General features: G+C 41.1%; 2 protein-coding genes and 2 non-coding genes across 13 annotated transcripts in view; all 4 read right to left on the bottom strand.

Moving 5' to 3' along the window:
* rgs12b (regulator of G protein signaling 12b) overlaps positions 1-16,147 on the bottom strand; it is a 59,686-nt gene extending 43,539 nt beyond the window's left edge. For 2 of the 3 annotated variants that reach the window (XM_077524593.1, XM_077524595.1), the window contains exons 1-4: positions 15,999-16,147; positions 10,094-11,315; positions 8,396-8,629; positions 5,731-6,645 (exon numbers count right to left, since the gene is read on the bottom strand). In XM_077524593.1, coding sequence (XP_077380719.1) covers positions 5,731-6,645; positions 8,396-8,629; positions 10,094-11,128 — 2,184 coding nt within the window. In that variant the 5' untranslated portion in view covers positions 11,129-11,315; positions 15,999-16,147. Of the gene's footprint in view, positions 1-5,730; positions 6,646-8,395; positions 8,630-10,093; positions 11,316-15,179; positions 15,561-15,998 lie in introns of those variants that run through there. The other variant, XM_077524594.1, reaches the window with a different exon arrangement.
* trnak-uuu (transfer RNA lysine (anticodon UUU)) lies at positions 94-166 on the bottom strand. The gene has a single exon. It is a non-coding gene; the product is annotated as a tRNA-Lys (tRNA).
* On the bottom strand, positions 899-971 carry trnak-uuu (transfer RNA lysine (anticodon UUU)). Its single transcript has one exon. It is a non-coding gene; the product is annotated as a tRNA-Lys (tRNA).
* A 1,658-nt stretch (positions 16,148-17,805) lies between the features above and the next one.
* The window catches only part of htt (huntingtin), a 52,150-nt gene continuing 47,444 nt past the window's right edge, over positions 17,806-22,511 (bottom strand). For all 8 annotated transcript variants that reach the window (XM_077523996.1, XM_077523994.1, XM_077523991.1 and 5 more), the window contains one exon: positions 17,806-19,403. In XM_077523996.1, the coding sequence (XP_077380122.1) occupies positions 19,190-19,403 (214 nt within the window). In that variant the 3' untranslated portion in view covers positions 17,806-19,189. The remainder of the gene's footprint in view (positions 19,404-22,511) is intronic.

Raw genomic sequence — 22,511 nt, forward strand, 5'->3', positions numbered from 1 at the left:
AGGACGAAAGTAGTTTTATCTATGGACTTAAATGGCTGTAATTATAATCTTGTGTTTTCCATAGCAGTTCTTTCTTTTTCATCTCAGTAAGAACTCCTGAACAGGGACTTGAACCCTGGACCATCAGATTAAAAGTCTGATGCTCTACCAACTGAGCTATCCAGGCTCCGAACAGGCCCTTTTTACTGTCGTACTACATACGAAAAGCACGACACCGAGCCGGACTGGAAGGTCGTGACTCGTGAGTGATGGGATTTGACTTTGAAAAGCCGAAGTAATTTTATCAATGGACTTAAATGATGGTTATTCTACTTTTGTATTTTCCATAAATGTCCTTTTTTTTGTCTTAATAGGAACGCCTGAACAGGGACTTGAACCCAAGACCCTCAGATTAAAAGTCTAAAGCTCTACCAACTGAGCTAGCTATCCAGGCTCTGAAGTGAGTTTTCTTAGTGCCGCACAACAAACTAAAAGCACCACAACACCGAGCCGATACACACACAACACCGATATTTGATGGTTGTGAGTGGTGGACTTGGGAGACAATGAATGGCCGAAGTAGCTTGATTGATAGACTTAAATGACTGTTATTATGCTTTTGTGTTTTCCATAAAAGTTATTTCTTTTTCATCTCAGTAAGAACGCCTGAACAGGGACTTGAATCCTGGACCCTCAGGTTAAAAGTCTGATGCTCTACCAACTGAGCTATCCAGGTTTGGACTTCAGACTTCTCAGTGTATTCTACAAACAAAAAAACAAAATATTACGTAGAGTGATCAGTGATGGACTTGGGAGACTTTATGAAAGGACGAAAGTAGTTTTATCTATGGACTTAAATGGCTGTAATTATAATCTTGTGTTTTCCATAGCAGTTCTTTCTTTTTCATCTCAGTAAGAACTCCTGAACAGGGACTTGAACCCTGGACCATCAGATTAAAAGTCTGATGCTCTACCAACTGAGCTATCCAGGCTCCGAACAGGCCCTTTTTACTGTCGTACTACATACGAAAAGCACGACACCGAGCCGGACTGGAAGGTCGTGACTCGTGAGTGATGGGATTTGACTTTGAAAAGCCGAAGTAATTTTATCAATGGACTTAAATGATGGTTATTCTACTTTTGTATTTTCCATAAATGTCCTTTTTTTTGTCTTAATAGGAACGCCTGAACAGGGACTTGAACCCAAGACCCTCAGATTAAAAGTCTAAAGCTCTACCAACTGAGCTAGCTATCCAGGCTCTGAAGTGAGTTTTCTTAGTGCCGCACAACAAACTAAAAGCACCACAACACCGAGCCGATACACACACAACACCGATATTTGATGGTTGTGAGTGGTGGACTTGGGAGACAATGAATGGCCGAAGTAGCTTGATTGATAGACTTAAATGACTGTTATTATGCTTTTGTGTTTTCCATAAAAGTTGTTTCTTTTTCATCTCCATAAGAACACCTGAACAGGTACTTGAAGCCTGGACCCTCAGATCAAAAGTCTGATGCTCTACCAACTGAGCTATTAAGGCCCTGACTTCAACCTTTTCAGTGTCCTTCTACAAACTAAAAACAAAACACTGAGTAGCTAGGATCATCAGTGATGGACTGGGGAGCCTTTATGATAGGCCAAGGAAGTTTTATTGACGGACTTAAACGACTGTTATTTTCTATAGATGTTCTTTTTTTTGTCTCAGTAAGAACACCTGCACAGGGACTTGAACCCTGGATCCTCAGATTAAAAGTCTGACACTCTACCAACTGAGCTATCCAGTATGTCAAATGAGTCTTCATAGGGTCATACTACAAATTAAAAGCACAACATCGAGCCAGAAACTCAATGGTGGTCAGTGATGGACTTGGGAGACTTTCTGAAAGGCTGAAGTAGTTTTATCAATGCAGTTCAAAGACTGTTATTTTACTTTTGTATTTTCCATAAATGTTCCTATGCTGTTTTTTTTTTCTTTGCCTGAATAGGGACTTGAACCCTGGACCCTCAGATTAAAAGTCTGATGCTCTACCAACGGAGCTATCGAGGCTCTGAATGGGAACTTTTGCCGGTCGTGAGTGATGGATTTGGGAGAGTTGCTGAAAGGCTGAAGTAGTTTTATCAATTGACTTAAATGAGTATTATTGTACTTTCCATAAATGTTGTTTTCTTTTGTCTCAGTAAGAACACCTGCACAGGGACATGAAGCCTGGACCCTCAGATTAAAAGTCTGACGCTCTACCAACTGAGCTATGCAGGCTCTGAATTGAGTCTTCTTAGTGTCGTACTACAAACTTAAAAGCACAACACCAAGCTTGCCACTTGCCAGTCGGGAGTAATGGACTTGGGAGACTATGAATGGCCAAAGTAGCTTTATCGATGGACTCAAATGACTGTTATTCTACTTTTGTATTTTCCATAAAAATCAATTTTATGAATACTTTTTCTTCTCTTCCTTTTTTATTCAATTCTCTGACATTTTTGGCAATTTCATGGACATTTTATGGTAATTTTTTGCTTTTCCTCTTCATTTTTGGACATTTACGTTTGTTTTTGTTTTTTTTAACTTCTACAATCTTCATCAACCTTGTGTCTCTTCTCATCTGACAACCTAAAAATTTGGACTCTGACATTTTTTAATATTTAATTATTAATTATTTATTGAATGATTTAAATAACATTTTATCTAAAAAATGAAGATAAATATGTAAAAAAATAATAATTTCTACTATTTGTTTTTAGAGCTCCACAGGGAGCCACTAAAGAGCCACATGTGGCTCCAGAACCGCCGGTTGCAGACCCCAGCGTTTATAGTGAATCATCCAATCAGTTAAATTAGTTTGGGTCTTCCATTTGTAATAATTATACTCTTGACTCTATGGATTTTGTCCAGGGTATAGATTCAATGTCATCTAGACAGAGATGATCCATCACAATGGTATACAGTTGATGATGGATGGATGGATGGATGGATGGATGGATGGATGGATGGATGGATGGATGGATTTACAACCGCTGTAGCAAACCATTAACTAGCAACCAAAACCTGGCCAGCTGGGCCATTTAGTCATAAACTGCAGCCTAAAATGTGCATGAGATTAGTCACCGTGTCGTCAAGATTTACAAAGCCATCAAACCATGATGTAACCCATAAACCAAACAGAAGTCTTTCGTTGCCTTCACATTTCCACACAACACTCTTAATACTGTATGTCATTTTGCGTTTGGGGAATTGAACTTTCCTCTCATAAATGTTATCAGGCTGATTTGCCCATCGCGCAGGAGAGAGCGCTTAATGATGCTTAATTAATTCCCCCTAACAATTCAATCAACACCAAGATGTGACTAGCACTAATTAGTAGCAGGATTACACAAGGTGCCAGTGAGTACAATAAACATTTTGGATCCATATTTCTGTAAATGTATCTGGTAATATCACTTTTTTTTGTTTTTTGTTTTTGGGGTGTTGGGGGGGGCGGGGGGGTCAGTCTTATTCTTTGCTAAGAAGCATCTGAAAACATGTGGCCTGTATCTATGCAACTGATCTGCCTCACACACACAAAACAAACACGCACACACAGCAAAAGGGACAGCGAAAGCGAAGAGAAGCATTCCCTCAAGGCAAAACAAAGATTCAGTCAGCAGTTCAGTCATCACTGCAAACTAAAAGCAAAATGACTATTTCGGTCATGGACACTGTCTATCAAATATATGACTGTATTCTTATTACTATTATCATTAATAATAGAGTTCAGAGGTCGTGGGTTCATATCCGGCGCTCCGGCCTTCCTGTCTGGAGTTTGCATGTTCTCCCCATGCCTGAATGGGTTTCCCCCGGGTACTCTGCTCTCCTCCCACATTCCACAATCATGGCATGGTAGATTAATTAGACTCTAAATTGTCTGAAGGTGTGAATGTGAGTGTGAATGATCAACAGGTACTAATGATAACTAATGATGCAGCATGAAATGAAGTGTAAATTTAAGTCCAAAATAATGTTAAAAATGTTTCAATGTGAGAGATAAGGAAGCAGTGCCACCATGTGGTATTGCAATGTAAATTGCAACCAATTGCATTATGTAGGGTTCAAATTTAAACCCATACAAGATTCAAAAGCAAAAAAAAAAAAAAAGACCACAGCAACAGTACAGCAGTAGCTCAAAGGAAAACCATCTTGACCACAGTAATCATGAAGACAGCAACCTCAGTAGTCTCCACTCGCCACATGAAGGATATTGAACTAAAAAAAAAAGTACACGTCCACCTTCCTGTAACTGTTTGCTCTTGAAATACTTCCTCTGATTGTGGCCTGGGGTCCCTGGGACCAGGAAGAAGCAACATTCTGGTTCAATATGGAGGAAGTATCTATCTACAGCAGGGATGGGCAACTTAAACGTTGGAAGGGGGCAAAATGTTTCATCAGTTCTACGGCCCGTTGCTTTAGATCTCTCCCTTCTCCAACACAGGTGATTCCGGTGATAAGCTCATCATCAAGCTCTGGAGAAGCCTGATAATGATCCTCACCTGTGTCGGAGGAGGGCGACATCTAAAACACACAGGTCTCAAGGACCAGGGTTGCCTACTCCTGCGCTATCCTAACCCAACAACAAAAGATTTAAAGAAAACAACAAAATAATTCCATACTGTTTTTTTTTCTGAGTGTAAAGGGCTCTCTTGCATAAAAATTACCATTCAAGGATGGCACAAAATAGCTGAACAAGAAACAAGAACTTTTTTGTGCATGTGTTTTTTCACAAAAATCAACTCACTCAAAATTTTAAATGTCTGACCTGCTTATCATTCAAAATCTGCAAAAAAATAAATATATTGAAATAATATTGAATCCAGCATGGATTGCTATATTATGGACAGTATGGTTATTTTGCTGTAGCAAGATCAATGTACAGTGCTGTACTATAAATTGGGAAAGTGCCTTAATACTACTACTACCAATAAGAATAATTTGATTTGTAAGTACCTCAAGACCCTCAAGCACACTGTTCATCAAACAGATAAATAAGAAAAAGAAAAAATACAAGATTAACTAAATATGAATAAGTGATACTGACCAGATATGTTAGGGGTGCTAAATTTACCGCCAGCAATGTGTTCTGCATCTTTTTGTGTCCTAAAAGGTGTGCATTTTATCCAGCAGTAGCCTAATCCTACACTTTTTTTTATGTGACGCCAGTCTGAAACCCACTCCAGTGGAACTCATTAGTATGTGAAACAGGTGGTTTTCAGGTCAAGACATATGTCTGGCTGGTGCATAATGTATGATTTGATACTGGAGCAGTGGGATAAATAACTTATCAATCTAGTTGATGGGTAGAGGGCCGAGTTGTATGCTCGCATTACTCAATAGTGGTACAGCGATGTTTGGTGAGGGTCCGCACAGGTCAAGAAACTTTCACATGGATGAAAAGTTTCACATGTCAGTGGGAGAAGCATTTCAGCCAAAGAGCACTGGAGTTAAATTGGAGGCTTTCAGACAGAAGGAGCGATGGGGACCATTGGCATGAGCACAGACAGATTTATAACTTCAATAAAGTGCACTTGGACAGACTCAAGTCGAGTAAATTTCCACAGATGTGACGGAGGAAGCTACCTGCTGTCAAGGCTTCTCATTGCGTGGCTAGTTTTAACACAAGTCTTCCAAAATCCTTCAACAGCACAGTGACACATCACGTTGTGGAAAGACACAGAATGCGTTCAGATGAGATATAAAACCAAATCATGAGAATTTTTTTTACCTTTTTCTCTGCATCTTTGGCAAGTGCCCGCTTCTTGTCGTTTTCGCTTCGCTCTCTGTCCCCGGCGCCAAACAACTTTTTGGCCCACTCGTCTTTCAGCCGCTGGGTGTGTGCTCGTAAAGCAGGTGGAGGCTGGCTTCCACCCGGCGGCGGCAGGTGGTCTGCGGGGACCAGCGGGGCCCGGTAACGGTCGGCGGGGATCTTATTCATGGGAGGGGGCAGGGTGCTGCAATTGGCCGACGACCACCCGTCCGTGGATTCGGCGTACGACTCTTGGTCGCTGCTCAAGCCGTGGAGGTGGTGGTGCTGCTGATGCCAGTCTCTCAGCACGTGGACTGGCAGCCAACGCTGAGGCTCTGCCCCTCCCCCAGTTCCTCTTTTGTCCCCGCCTCCCCGCTTCCCCTGCGGGTAGTGCATCCCCCGAGCGTGTCTAGCTGCTACGTCGGCGTGCGCCAGCGGGAGGGGATGAGGGAGGTCTGCCAGGTATGCTTCATGACGGTAGTTCCTTATAGCAGGCGGGGCCGGAGGCGGGTGGGAGGCGGCCACTCCGAGGGTGGGGCTCCAAGCCTGTTGGGAGGAAGGCGGGCTGTCCCAGTGGCGCGGCCCGGAGACGTGATTGTGGTTCACAGGCCCTCCCAGGTCAACCAACAGCACCCGGTTGCTCTTCTCCTCAGGTAAAAAGTTACCGATCCCGCTATCGCTATTACTGCTTGTGCTGTGGTTCTGCTGGGCGTCGTTATCGGGGTCGTGAAAGGCTCTGGCCCGGACGCCCTCCATGTTGTCCCCCATGTCCCGGTAAAGTACTGACACAAAGTGGAGGAGGGACTGAGAAGTAGGTGGGAATTCCAGGCAGCCTCCCGTGTCTGGGTCAGGGGTACATTCGAAGCCAAACCTCCTGGCCACTCCCAAATGCACCTGAGGAAAAGAAAGAATATGGTGAAATACATGCCAAAATATTGACCCGTCTTCTCCACAACCGCAGTGTACCAGCCATCTATTAGGGTTAAGGACTTTTTTTTTTTTTTTTATAGAAATGCTAATTACAGAATGAAACTTCCATCCATCCATTTTCTTGACCGCTTATTCCTCACAAGGGTCGCGGGGGCTGCTGGCGCCTATCTCAGCTGGCTCTGGGCAGTAGAATGAAACTTTATATTTAAAAAATATCACTGTCAATACAACATTCAATTGTAACTAATATGTTGTCATCAAAAGTGAAGTCAGCCCCAAGTATATGCTTTAAAAGGGACAGCAACATGAAAAAAAACAACTTTTTGGAGCTTTTAGCCGTGGTAAAATGCTAATTCCTCAACCAAAACATTACCGCAGTGATTTTCCTCCATTGGACCCTCTATGAGAAATTCTAAGTCTAGGTCATTCCAAGCACCACCCCCTCCCAACCTGAGAAAACGAGCTGTTGGCACTCTTTGATATCATAAAGTGCGAACCCACCCCCACACGGCCTCACGGACTAAACGCACACCCACTTTCTCTGAGACCTCCATGGGATAGTGACAAAAGCAGCCTTTATCAGTCAACATTTTGTCCAAGTGAATTCAAAGCAATCAATTATTCTTCACATTTTCAATGCCAAAGTGCAATGACAATTGGCTGTCTTAAAATCCCACAAAGGTTCTGGCTGACACTTGTGTAAACACAAGTAAAACTTTTGCACTGTTAAACCTAACTGAACAAATAGTTTAGTGGTTAGTGTGCTTGCTCTGTAAGCAGCAAGTTCCCTGTTCAAAACAAGCTCAGGTTTGTTTTTGTTTTTTCCTCCTTCTTTCATTTATCTTCTTCCCTCTACTCCCCTCCTCCTCCACGATTTCTTGCGGCAAGGAGCCGTTTTGTTTCTGTTTATTGAAGAATTGGCTTGCGTCAAGTTCCGTGGCCATTCGGAGGAGTGCTGAAACCTAGAGCTCCAACAGCAGACTGCAGTCGGCTCGCCGGGGGCGGGGCAATGACACGAGAGAGGCGGGGATTTACTGAACCGGGCATTTTACTTCCACGCTACAAAAATAACCAGCAAAACACCTAATATTTCATAAAAAAATTATATTGCCATGGAGTCAAAGTTAAGATTTACGTAATCATTATATGCCTATAGTTAACTTTTGGAAGGGCTTAAAATACTGTGGTGTAATCCATTTAAATCCAGGTTAAAAATCCTTGCCTTTTTCTTCCCTTACCTTTGATATATACACATATACATATACATATACATATATATATATATATATTTTTTTTTAACCTTTTTTAAAATCAACTTCACTATACGGACTTTTAATTTAATTCTTTCCTTTGCTTGGCTTATAAATCTGTTGTTTATAAACATGTTTAAATGTTGCCAGTTTTTTTTTTTTTTTTAGTAATTTTAATAAGCTCCTTTGATTTTCTTTGTTTTGCAAATTTTTTCTGCTGTTCTGTTGTAAATGCTTTTAGGTGCTGTCTTTTTGGCTTTGTGAAGCGCATTGAGTTGCCATGTGTATGAAATAAGGCTGGGCGATATGACCAAAAAATTCTTGTGCAAAATGTTCAGACAATAATAATGTAGTAACATTAGCAAGCGGTGGTGTTGTCATAGCAAAAGTAATTACAGCCACCTAACTGAATACAGCAAGCCTTCCACTTCATCAAACTCCATGTGGTTAACGTTAGTAAATACCTGATGGTGACACAGGTCCGGATCCACAATAAACACGTGGCAAGAGGTCCTTAAGCCTCCTTCTTCGTATCGTCCTCTGCTCAGATGACAGTCTTCGTCTGTGGCCTGCATCGTGACCAGTCCAAAGAACCGCCGGTCATCGGGGCAACAGGCACTGAACGCTAGCTTTTCTGCCGGATACGTGGCAAGGATCTGGCCTTTGTCGCTGCACAGGCGCACACTGTCATGCATGACCTGGCAGAAATAGGAGAATTTGTATTAGAAATGGACACAAGGGAAACAACAGTGAACAACCGCAATATTGGGGTTTATCTTTCGCGTCCCAAAAAAAATCTACCAGCTAGTGTTAATTTTATCCGCCATTTTTAAAGTTAGTCTCAGTTTTAGTCCAGCTTCAATCACGCTTATTAGTTTTACTTCATACCGTTTCTATTTAGTCCATTTTTAGTCGAATATAAATCTAGCGTTTTATAATTAATTTTAGTCCAAGAAAACAATTTTATTCGTGTAGTTTTAGTCAACAAAAACTGTCGTTATAGTTTTGTTTTAGACAGGACAATCATTTTACCCCTGTATATTTTTTTTTGTCAGCAGATAATGTTGAACATTAAACTATTTCACAAATTTGATGAAAAACAACTTCACACACAATTACAGTATATCAACAAGAAGCTAAATGCTATTAGCTAATAAATTAGCCAGCATTAGTTAGTGGTCTGATTAACATTATTGTTGGAACATTATAGCTGTTGGATTAATGTTACATTATAAATATAATTTACTTTTTTTTTTTCCTTTTTGTTTTTAACCTTTCATCGTGAAGGGGGTGTGTCTCTCTGGGTCACATGACAGTGTCACACTGACAGATTAGCACAGACAAGATTTCACAAAATCATGTAATTTCCGTCTCATTATTGTTGATGAACTAAATGTCCATAGATTTTAGTCAGTTTTTATTAAGCGAAGAACATTTTCGTCTCGTCTTCATTAGTCAAAGAAAATGCATACTGGTTTAGTCTCAGTTATTGTTTCTTAACTCATTTAATCCCAGCCATTTTCACTGAAGCAACCCCCTTGGCTCCCAGTTGCTTTACTGGTTTTGACTGAATTTGCAAAGCCCACAGAATATTGGGTTTTATTGCTAAAAAAAAACAACAAAAAAACAACAACAAAACCCACAACAAAACAAAACAAAACAAAACAAAAAAAAACATGGAACCTACCAAAAGAATGATTAGAGCCTCTTCTTTCATCCGGAAAAAAAGTATATTACTATCTGTTTCTGTTTTGCAGCAATTAGCATTGGAATATATCCACGTTTCATCATTATTCCAAAACCTGTTGAAAGCACTGGCATAAAGAACTTGTCGCAACATGGCCTTGGCTGACTTTTTATATTCTGCTGCCACCTGCTGGTCGTTTTTTGTAATCACTACCATTGCTTTTAGCGACCTCTTCAGGTCAAAAGCTGCATCAAAGCCTTCTGTATGCTCTAGCATTAAAAAAACTAATAATGTTTTGGGGAGTGCAGGACAAAGTATTAAAAACTTATTTATACGTTTTTGGGTTTGAATGTGTTAATGAGGGTTTTAGTCTATTCTAGTCGAGTTTCGTCCAGTGAAAAACGTGTGTTGCGAAATTGACGAAATTAACACTACTACCTGCTGACAATATAATATTGAAAATATGTAAGCTCACCTTCATGAGGACCAGGGAATGGATCTTTTGCTCTGCCCTGAGGCGCCTCATGCATCCTCTAATGGCTTGCAGGCTGTCACTCTCCAGGCTGGTGCCCGTGGAGGCCAGCTCAATCGAACCCAGGTAGCCCACAATCATGCCCACGTTGACAATGTCCTGATTTGGATCTAGCACCAAGTCCCGCCCTTCGCCAACATCCACTTCCTCGTGGTCGTGGAGGTGGAGATGTCGAAAACCCGAGTCTAGGAAAACCGAGTCATCGGTTAGAACTTGGGCCATCTCCTCCTCGGAGAGCAGAAGCGGGTTGCTCTGCGAACGGGAGGAGTTTCGACACGGAGGAAACTCCGGATCAGACATCGGACGCGGTTTGGATGATGAGCTGTGGCCGGGTCGGTCCTTGTCGGAGCTGCTGGACGAGTGGCTGGAATTCTCAAAGATCATGTTGAAAATCCCTCCGGACTGCAACTCGGCCACGACCCGCTCTGCTCGGTTGATGCCGAGCTGCTTGGAATCCATTTTGGGTCTCAACCAGCCCCCGCGAGCTCCGCCGCAGGTCCTGCTGTTGTTGTTGCTGTTGTCGTACAGGCCGTCCAACTCGTCGTCGCTGGAGCACGAGTCCAGATAAGAAGTGGCGGTAACATTGCCGCTATGGTGACGGGCGCCGGAACCGCGTTGCTGGTGTCGCCTGTGACGCTCCGCTTCGCCAACGAGCAGCTTCAAGACGCCGGTGCAGCGTCCGATCAGCTTGACCACATCTTCATGGGATGCTTTGGAGACGTTGATGTCGTTGACTGAGAGGATGTGGTCTCCTGAACGCAAACCCACGTAATGTGCGGGGCTGCCTTTCAGGATGCAGCTGAGGACACAAGGGTTTTGTCCCGAGAGTGTAAAACCGTAGCCCGTCCTCCCCCTGGCCACCTCGACAGCCCGCATTCGCCTCGGTTGGAGGGAGGGCAGCGGTGGAGACCGGGGCCGGTTGGCCTCATTGCCGCCATGAGGACGTCTTCTTGATGACGCATCCGCTTGCTTGAACATCGTGCCAGAGGATTTTCTCTCATCTATTTGTTTAGAACATTCTGGTCGCTGCCAAGCTGGAGCAGCCGGCCCCCGTCTTCTAGTCGGAAAGCTCTGCCATCGAGTGACAAATACAGCAAAGGGGTGAAAGTTTGGACTCAGCTCTGGCACAGCCTGATGTCATTTTCCAATTTACAGGTTTAGTTACCTGCAAAAAAGGACAAGATGATAAGATGACACAGGCTGATACTCTTATCTCAACAAAGAACTTCGTTACAACAAAATTGTCTCCTATAAATGGGCATGGGCCCCGATTAGATTCTGTTACTTGAAAAACCCAGTAAAGTTTTCTCACTCATAAAATCTAAGTAAATTTTACAAGGAGCGTTTTCAATACATTGTACCATCAATTTTCTGAACCGCTTGCTCCTCACAAGTGTTGCTGGGGGGGGGTGCTGGTGCCTATCTCAGCTGGCTATGGGTAGTAGCCAGGGTACACCCTGAACTGGTTGCCAGCCAATCGCAGGGCACACAGAGACGAACAACCAACCACGCACACAAGCAAACCTAGGGACAATTCGGAGTAGTGATAGACCGATATGGTTTTTTCAAGGCCGATACCGATACAGATTATTTGTCGCCAAGTAGGCCGATAACCGATATTTCAAGCCGATATTCATTTGCAGTAAAATGGGGGGGGGGGGGGGGGATTTTTAAACTATATATAATTTCTCACTGAGTAACAAATTCATGCGAATGTAGCTCATTTGGGGGTTTTGTTAGGGTTCGTAAAAACGTTTCAAAAAGATTTTCGCGGTGAAAAATGGTGTGAATATGTTCCAAATGTGTTTACGACAAATAATAACTGACTGCGAACATCTTACAAATCCTGATGAAAACCCCAAATTCGCTACGTTCGCAAGTATTCCCTGCTCAGTGAGCTTTATCGGCCTTCAGATTCAAAAAATGGCCGATGCCGATATTTGTCAAAATGCCAAATATCGGCACCGATAATCGTCCCGGCCGATTATCGGTCTATCCCTAATTCGGAGCGCCCAATTAACCTGCCATGCATGTCTTTAGAATGTGGGAGGAGACCGGAGTACCCAGAGAAGACCCATGCAGGCACAGGGAGAACAAGAAAACTCCACCAAGGAAGGCCGGAGCCTGGACTCGAACCCGAGTCCTGAATACATTGTACCAGTTTAGTTTTTTTTTTTTGTTTTTTTTTTTTAATTATAGAAAGCTACTCACGGTTGAAGTACGAACCCACAACCTTCAGCTTGGGTGTCAGCGACTCTACCACCTGAGCCATGCCACTCCTGCTGTGTGTTGTTAGTATACTGATGGTGTAAGGCGGAATCCTTGTACCTCAAGAGACCCAGTTTTGGTCTCATTTTGGACACACCAACAATGCAGTATAGTGGCAAACAGCATGAGTGCCATGGCTCAGGTGGTAGAGTGGGTGTCTCTCAAGCTGAAGGTCATGAGGTCATTCCTCAATGCTTGATTAAATGTACTCAAAAGTCTCTTTGTAAAATGTACTTAGAAATTCGGAGTGAAAAAACTTTACTAGGTGTTTTCAAGTAAATCTTGCGGCATTACAATATTAAAATTAAAACTCTAAAAATGTCCTTTTGTGAAATATTTGGGCATATAAATATTTTTTTTTTAATTGATCACAATCTTTGTTATTAAAAAAAAATTAGAATATTTGGTACATTTAGAAAGGTGTTACCATCATGTTAAGTTTAAATAAATACATAAATAAATAAAAGTTAACATTCTTCTGTTTTAATTCTGAGCAGGTCACAATATTCCACCACTGGTGAGCTATTTTTAGAACAGACCTGTAAGCTACTCATGTTGTCCTTGGGGCTAACGACATGCTGGCACCTACACATGTACACAATTTTGCTTTTTCAGAACAATGCAAAGGCATCCATGTAACTGTGGCCCTGTTTATACCTTACCTATTGTTGCCAACTTCCCAGTATAAGGAAAGTAGATATTGGTTGAACTAAAAGTCGCTAAATTACATCATTGGCTAATTTGCATAACTGGCAATTTGTGTGTAATTGTCGCTGTAGGAAGAGGAATAACGTGGGAGAATCAAAAAGTGAGTAAGAAAAAAAAAACATCCTAAATGCGTTTTGAACCATCTTCTGTAGTTTTTTTTTTTTTTTTTTTTAATGTTGCCCTTGAAATAGACCATCACTTCTCAAAATAACTTAATGACTTAAATGCTTTGTCTAGTCCCACATTATATAAATCAATCTTCCATCCATCCATCCATTTTCTTGACCGCTTATTCCTCACAAGGGTCGCGGGGGTTGCTGGCGCCTATCTCAGCTGGCTCTGGGCAGAAGGCAGGAGACACCCTGGACTGGTTGCCAGCCAATCGCAGGGCACACAGAGACGAACAACCATCCACACTCACAAGCACACCTTGGGACAATTCGGAGCGCCCAATTAACCTGTCATGCATGTCTTTGGAATGTGGGAGGAGACCGGAGTACCCGGAGAAGACCCACGCTGGCACGGGGAGAACATGCAAACTCCACCCAGGAAGGCCGGAGCCTGGACTCGAACCGGAGTCCTCAGAACTGGGAGGCGGACGTACTAACCACTCAACCACCGTGCTGCCCTAAATCAATCTTGTCCTGTATTATTAAATTTAATTATAAGACTTATGTGCAGAGTCTACAGACCACCATAAAAAGTTGCTACACTTATCGCTAGTCGCTTTTCACCAAAAACAATTTAAAAAAAAAAAAAAAAAAAAAAATAATTGCCAAAAGGCTTTGGTGAGTTGCCAGATTTAGCAAAAAAGATGCCAAGTTGGCATCACTGTATTCTTTTTTTTTTTTTTTTGTTTGTTTTTTTTTTGTGACACCACCCACAGAAAGTATTGAAAACGGGAATGGATCTTTTTGTGATTTAGATGCAAGTGTCCAGACTACGCAGTGCAACACGACTAAAGCCATAATAACAAAACAAGAGTCACAGAATGTGCGCCACAAAGTCAGCTGCGTTTTGTCAACATGAAGCAACCAATCTTCGACGCACAAGCAGTTGTGGCATAGGGTGAATTGTTTTATGTACTAGTAACAACAGATAACTGATGTTTATACTTGGATGACAGTTGCCGTTAAAATGTTGGCTATGCAAGATTTACGATGGCGACAGCTGGACCCTGGATTGTTTTGGTAACCGAACCAACTGAACGTAGGCTGGCTTTTGGGAATGGATTTTCTAACAACAGTTACTGAACATTATAATCTATATAAGGAAGGCCAAGTGGTGGCGCATTCTTCATCTGGGAAATTAATGTGTTCATAAATTTAGAAATGAGTACAAACAAATCACAACCTTCGTTTAATGAGCCTGACAGATATATACGCCCAAGAGTAAACATTAATTTGCAAACGCATTATTCCGTGTAATAGTCACACTGCCATAAAAGGCACAATCCGAATTTTATCTATCATGGGACAGAAACAGGGTTTGACGGTTCAACTTCTGATTCAAATTAATTCTCGAAACAAACATCACAAACAAAAGAGTCAATTTCAAATCTGACTTCTTCTGAAGTTAACTGAGTACTGAGTGGACTTATGCCTAACTGTATTGAGCTTGTACGAACTCATCACAGCACAGCTTGCGAACATCACATGGCCAAACTCAGTTAACAGGTGTGCCCTGATTGGTCGTTACCAGAGCCCTAAGCAACCATTATATTATTTTCGGTAGACAGAAAATGGCAAAATGGCCGCCACCTGAGATGGATTTAAATTTAAAATGACTCCCCTTTAAGTATTTTTTTTTTTAGTTTTCCAATGTTTGTAATGCTGTTTGAATGCGTAGTGAGTACAGGTTATCCCCTTAACCGTGCTCTCAATCTATCAAAAATGCATCTTGAAAAGTGGTGACTAACCACCGGTCACTTATAATAGTTTTATAATAGCAAAATAACTTTATTATAAAACGGACAAAGTGCTGTGTTTGTATGGGTTGTTAAAATTTGGAGTGAATGATATCCAGCAGTTAACTTTATATCCCCTCACCTCACCTGGATGGGATGACGTCACATCACGTTTGCCCAATGGGAAGCAGGTTTTTAGACAGGTTCCTTTGCATGTGCACTACATCCACTACTACTACTACATCCATACAGATTCGTAAACGCTACTTTTGAGTTCACTTCACCTTGTAGACTGGACTAGTTAAGAGTTCTATTATTTTCGACACGGCGTCCCTTCATTCCCTGTCACATTAATTACATTAGTTTAGGCGTTGTCACGTTAACATGATAACAATGGTAGTATAACTGTTCGGAGATATTAACTCCCGCATAATCATATGCAGTGACCTTGTGCTGAAAACAATGCGTTTTCTCCTCTATTTACAACAGTTTTAAAGTTTTCTACAGTCGATTACGCTCCAGAAGTGCAGCCACCCTTGCCTACATTTTAGCCCCGCCCTTTCCATTCACAACTTTCCCGATTGGCTGTAACGTTGACAACGGTGGTGTACACACACTTTTCTTGACTGCCATTGGTTTGCACGGATGCCAATCTAGTAGCCAATAGTTATGTGGAGAACTTGACTCAGGTTCGACTGAGAAGTCACAAATAAAACTATCATCGTTCTGTGTCAAACTTTTGCAGGAATGGTGTGAAAACAGTAGCTTCTTTTTTTGTTATTTGTATATATACACGGAGAACATCGTGCATATAACAAGATAACTTTAGGCAGGAAGGCTAAGCGTGTGCGGGGGCGAACGAGTCAAATTTATGAAGCTAAGTCAGCTAAGTCAAAGGTAGATTACTTTTTTTTTTTTTTTATGCAAAAGTAACAAAAGGCCTGCGGGTGGCCTAGAGCGACTTACTTGACGAATGACGGCTCCCAGATTGCATCCATATTTTCGTAGCTAGGGACAGTTGGGTCAACTCATGGCCGATGGGTAAACAAAAGAAAAGGCTGCACCATCTGGCCAAGTCGCCTTACGAGGAGGAGGACTGGAGGAGGGGGGCAAGTTTAGAGTGGGCTGCTATGAGGAGGGACTGCATGTGGAAGGAAACATCAACATCCAACTGGTCCAATAACGCTTAAAGTTGCTTCCCTTGTTGGCCCTTATCATTGCAGCGGATAGAAAAAGACGACACCACTGTCCAAATATGCAACGTTTTTGTGATTTAAAAAAAAATAAATAAAATTGAGTACCTTTTTGAACTGTTATTTACTGTATATTGTTTATTATGATCTGTCCAACACAATAGATTTTTTTTCCCAAGAAGGGGAGTAATTAAATTGAAATGTGGTTGCAATAGTGTACACATCTTCTTATTCAGAATTAACCACATACATTCAAAGTCATGTTAAATGGGAGTCAGCAGCATACACCTGTCACCATGCTTCTAACTAACCCAAACTACACTTCAGCAGTTCTAGTAGGCTTTTTCAAACTTTTTTTTCTTCCTTGGAACTGTTAATTCTCTCCAACTTCTTCCATCTCGAGAAAAACAGCCCCAAAACTTGATGCTGCCACTATCGTGTTTTACTGTAGGCCGATGTATAACGTTCTTTAGTTGGAGGTGTTTGCTATGGATTGTTGCTCAGTATCTGGACTTGTAACATCATGATCTTGGCTTAGTGCCCAATAAAGCATATGGAAGCTGCCTGGTAATCCCCTTCACTTAATGCCTTTTAATCATCAGCACATTAATTAATAGGTGCTGTAAATTAGTCACATTTGTACAATATAATAAGAGCTCTTTTTAAAAACAAAACAAAACATTGAGTTGCACTTTCATAGGCGTGTTTATGAGAATGGTTTGTACTAGTTACCAGTTTTAAAATACTGCACCATAGTGTTTCTAAATTGACCAAATGTGCCACTGCCCAGTGAGTATGCAGCATCATGCAAATGAATGCACCATAGATGTTTTTATTTATTTTTTTAGCCCAGCTTAACAATTAATTTCCTGTTTATCAAATCTTGTTCTAGCAGAACCTCAGATCAATTGTCTCTGGTGGAAACGGATGATGGCGTCACGTTACAATAGTTACACCCTGGAATGAAGTTATGACATCACACATGTCACGCTTGCAAACATCTGTAAATAATTTGTTTTTGACAGACTTTATGTTGAAAATAAGTCGAAATTCTACTGGAAAGGGATTCCCAGCAAAGTGAAAGGAATCACAACTCTGGATTCATAATCAATCACATCAAGTCTTCACCGAAATATGATTTCAACATGCCAGCATGTTAGTCATAATAAATGATGTCATATGGTTTGGGGGAAGATGTGAATAATTATTTTCAGCTAGGAAAAAATACCATCAGGATTGCTCATTGTGGAATTGGAAGGTGCACCAAAATCAAGCCGGTTCAACACTACTTTTTTTTTTTTTTTTTTGCTAATTTGCTCCTCAAATCACCACGAGTTTCTCGGTAATCGCATTACCCCCTGCAGGGTTCCCAAGTCACTCAGGCTTTTGCTCCTCTTACACCAAATCAGAAGCAATCGCATAAAAACATTTAAATCCTGTTTGGGAATAATTTCCTTTGACATTTTAAGCAGTACACGGTCACCTGAATCAGAATAAGATGACCTTTCAAGTGAAGAAAAGGTTTATTTAATATGCTTTAGGGGAGCGACGGGACCTAAAACTTGAATTTCAATAACCGCTACAGGACTCATTCATTTATTGTGTTAGTATACATCAGTTGACATTGGTCACGCTTGAATTTGGAACATAACAATAAAGCATACAGTTTGATTACTGTGGATGTTTATTATTTTTATGTTGCAGAATTTGCCCAACATCAAGAACAGCAGCTAGATCAATCCATATTCTGCAATAAAACCATTTCTTTCAACAAATTATTTAAACCACAACACAAAAACTACCTGCTGCGCTGTAACATTACCGACAATTCTCTTCTTTTGATTTGTCAACGCTGCAGTTTGTTACCATGGTTACATGGCTGCCTTTGGATTGTGTTGCGTCCGATGCCACGCAACAGTGGTGGCAACCGTCGCCATAGAAACGGACTAAGGGCAATAATGCAAGAAGGTAGCTGTTACGCATGCTTTCAAGCGTTCAGTGTACAGGACAGAATCCTTATCTAAGGCAAGTGTATGTACACAGTATGAAAGCCCAGCACAGTGCCAGGCAACTCTTCATTGGACATTGAACTTGGTGCATTCTGTGGTCACATATCTTTCATATTCTGATCATATACATTTAAAAAGGAACAAAAAAAAACACACACACACACCACAACATACTGTTACTTTAAAACTCTCCTTATCTTTGTACAATTCTATCATGCACAATGGCTTTCATATTAACTTTTTACAAGATACAAGGGTAACATTTAAACTAAGGTGACCAAATGGTTTCCAGTCTTATTTAAACAATCACATTTTACATCCTGAGTGTTACAAAGATCAAGAGGACACATGGAATCATGTCGATGCACAGTTGGGGGACCATCGGATTATTTGATACAACTTAAAAAACAAAATGCACAGTCATCAAAAATAAAGAAAAACAATTTAGTATTTTTGTCTCTAATGTCTCAAAGATCATGTTAAAAGCAATTCTGTAATTCTTTGTCACAAAACTGACATCATGTCCGTGACAAGGAATTTTTACGTTTGCTTAGTAAACTGACCACACAAGTTCATAGAGTTTTTAAAAATCTTTTAAAGACAATAAGTAAAGTCTTGCTATTACCACTTTCATGAAACGGGGCAAAAGCATACTGAAAAATAGATGCAATGGTACTTAAAATATAGTAAATACTTTGCCGTTCAACAACACTATTAAGTGTTGAATCATCTTATCTCATTATGCTTTAATCAAAGTGCTATTTTGATGGGCTTGCGGGCGTGTCTCATTCTTACACTTCAAATATTTTCTCCAACTTAACAAATACATCATCTTCAGAATTGGTTTGCGCCACCAGAAGATTATTTCCTTCCATCACAGCCTCTCAGTGCCCCGACCACGTTTCTCCCAGAAGCCCACTGGTCACCACTCGTTTGCCTCCGAGCCAAATCCGATTTAAAGTGTCGTATCCTGATGGATTGATTGCAGTGACCCCAGCAGCTGGTAGTAAGGACTTCCAGGCGAGGCGACTGTCTCAAAGACGGACTGGAAGGCCCTGCGGTCCAACTCCTCATCAATTTGGTGGCGGTAGAAGTCCATGGCCACCAAGCAGAACAGGTTGACGTCAACCGCGTCGCTGGAACCCATTCTGCTGATGACGTGAGGAAGTCTGGTGTAGAAGGGGGTTAAAGACAACAAGTTGCCATCTTGGGCTAATGATCTAAACAAATATCCATACACATATGCATATTTCCTTAGTGCCAAGTGCCATTTGCTGTCGACTGAAAATGACATCCCAGCTGGTTCAGGGATCAGGCAACGACCAGTGACTGATCACCTGTTTCTGAAGCTGAGCCGTGATTGGCCATTAACTCAGCCAATGTGATGTCATTTTCAGTCGACAGCAAGTGGCAAAATGGCCGCCAACAACAAAAAATGTCAACTTTGGCTCATTTGTATGTTTTATTGGGGAAATTTTATATGCATAAATGTACATTACTAAACTTTAAACCTTCGTTTAAATTATTTTTGACTGGAATTGACAATTTAAAGTCTCTTAAAATTTGTAACAAACAAGAAATGTAATTTGATAATATCCATGAAGAATTATTTAAAGGGATACTTGACTCATTGAGCCATTTTCAGCAGTAAAAAGTTAATATTTTGTCTATAATTAATGTGGTAACTTAATTATTTTTCACGTACAATTAACACCTTTAATTAAATAGTAAATTTTCTACTTGCTGTCGACTGATGATGACGACATCACCTGTGCTGAGGAAGTAGGTAACGACCAATCATGGCTCAGTTTACTGCCCAAACCCAGAAAACTCAGCACAGGTGATGTCATCAGTCGACAGCAAGTAGAAAGATTACTTTTAAATTGTACATTAAAAATAATGAATTATCAAATTCATTCTGGACAAAATATCAACTTTTCACTTCTGAAAATTGTTCAATGAGTCAAGTATCCCTTCTAAATAAAAATGGGGCTACCTGAATGCTGTTTCTCCCCCCCCATTTATAATTTTACATTTTATTTTATTATGAAATGCTTACTGGTATTGTTCTATGTTCAATAAATGTTTAAAAAAACAAAAAAAAACAACAAAAAAAACATGGCCGCCCACTACTAAGATGGATAAAAAAACAGGTGGATTTTGTTGCTTAAATCATATTCCACAAATGCAATATTGATCAGAATACTGTGTTCACACTTGTGAGTAGATTTGTGTTGACTTCCCATTTAAAAGCAACGACTTAAAAGGCTTACATTTAAAAGCTGGTTAATGGCGAACCCCTGCATATTCTTGGTCCGCCATTCCCTAATTAATATTTTTTTTAACCTATGATGAACTCACCTGTTCACTGAGTTTGTGCTCAGGCCAAAGGAATACAAGTATTTTGGCGCCATCATGTGGCATCTATGTTAAATTGAACTGGGAACAGGACACCATGCCGTCTAACCTGCTTACTTTTACAAAATGGAGTGGTTAACAATTACATGCATAGTAGTTTTTTTTTTTGTTTTTTTGTTTTTTTAAGTTAATAATAGATATGTTTTTTTCAAGGCCAATTAGGAGTCAAGGGGAACGATAACCAATAGTTCAAGTTGATTTTCATTTGTAGTAAAAGAGAAATTATTAGTGTCAAAATCTTCAAAAAATGGTTTTGTTTTATTTTAAACATATAAAGTATTGACAGCATTGTTTAAAAATTACAACAAAAATTGCATGGAAGTTCCAGGGTCACCAGCATGTTAAGATAAATAACGTAACCCCGGGTTTTTCACCGGATGCGGTTGCGGTGCGGTTGCGGTGCGGTCCGGCGACGCAAGCAATTAGATTCCATTCATTCGAATGGTGCAGTTTACACCGCTTGCGGGTGCGTTGCGTGTCGACTGCGGAAGGCCTGCGGCGTGCCGCAAGCCTTCCGCAAGGATAGACCTATTTTCTATTTTTGCCGGACGCCGCAGCGGTAGGCCTCCGGCAAATGGCAAGCTAGCACAAAACACATCGAGCGGGACAGGAAGACCGAGGCAGTTTCAAAATAAATTTCCGGTTACCTTTCAGAATAAAACACTCGCCAGCTCCTATTTCACAAGTTTTTCAGCAAAACGTGACGTGGGCGTCGCCGGGCCATGTGCTCATTCACGGTTTAGACACCAGCGAACATGGACGAGGAGAGGTTTATATTGGAGGTGGAAAACCACAAAATAATATATGACACGGCACATCCTTTTTATAAGGACTGTAATGTATTGTGAGTTTGATGTTCGCGATTGCTTGTTGTGCCCGTCTCGCTTGCCACACTGAGCGGCAGCCGGACGCGGAAGACAGCAATAAAGAGTGGACCCGCACTGACCCGACTGTCGTTATTAATATACTTTACAAGGACAACCAAAAAAAAGATGCTGCATGGAATCTCATAGCAGAAGAAGAAGAAAAGGTTAAATCAAAAGAAGTCCACCTCTCGTTGTGAAATGCCACATGATCGCGCGCGCGCGGTCCCGCGAGACACGTTGGGAAGTGGGCGGCGACGGAGCTGCCGGACCGCAGCTGTGCGGAGCCGGTGTGGATTGACAAAAAAATTGACCCGTCCGGAGCACGCAGTCAAGACGCACCGCACCGCAACCGCACCGCAACCGCATCCGGTGAAAACCCGGGGTAAGTAATAGCTGCCTAAATTTTCTACTGTAAATAGTTTGCCAAAATCTCAACACATGTAATTTCTTTATTTTATTATGATTATTTTATTTAAAAAAAGTGTAGGGTGTTCCCAGTGTCAGCATCATTTTTTATAGTGGAAATTAAGAGTCCATAAATGAGTTCTCTGTATCTCACTGAGCGACAATGCAAATGTAGCTAATTTTGTTTTTTTCGTCAGGGTTTGCAAAAGGTTTTACAAAATCTTTGCAGATGGTGAAAAAAATTGTCTGTGAACATCTTAACAAATCCTGATGAAAACCCTAAATTCGCTGCATTTCTCCTCCATCAGATTTGTAAACAGGCCGATGACGATATTTGTCAAAAATAATAATTCCTACTTTTTGTTTTTGAATGACATCACAATGGGCATTGTTCTCCCCTAACAACAGTCATTTTTGTGTAACTTTTGTGTAAGACGCCATGATGACCCAACTTCATATAACTCCAGGTTCTTGAACTTATTCAACATTTTATGCTTTATGTATCATCAGTCCAGTGGTTACTTTTAATTTCCCACCATTTTGTAGTAGTGTTTTTCCACTTAGTACCCTAATGACCGAATGCCTTCA

Source organism: Festucalex cinctus, chromosome 6, assembly GCF_051991245.1.
Source record: "Festucalex cinctus isolate MCC-2025b chromosome 6, RoL_Fcin_1.0, whole genome shotgun sequence".
Taxonomy (NCBI): domain Eukaryota; kingdom Metazoa; phylum Chordata; class Actinopteri; order Syngnathiformes; family Syngnathidae; genus Festucalex; species Festucalex cinctus.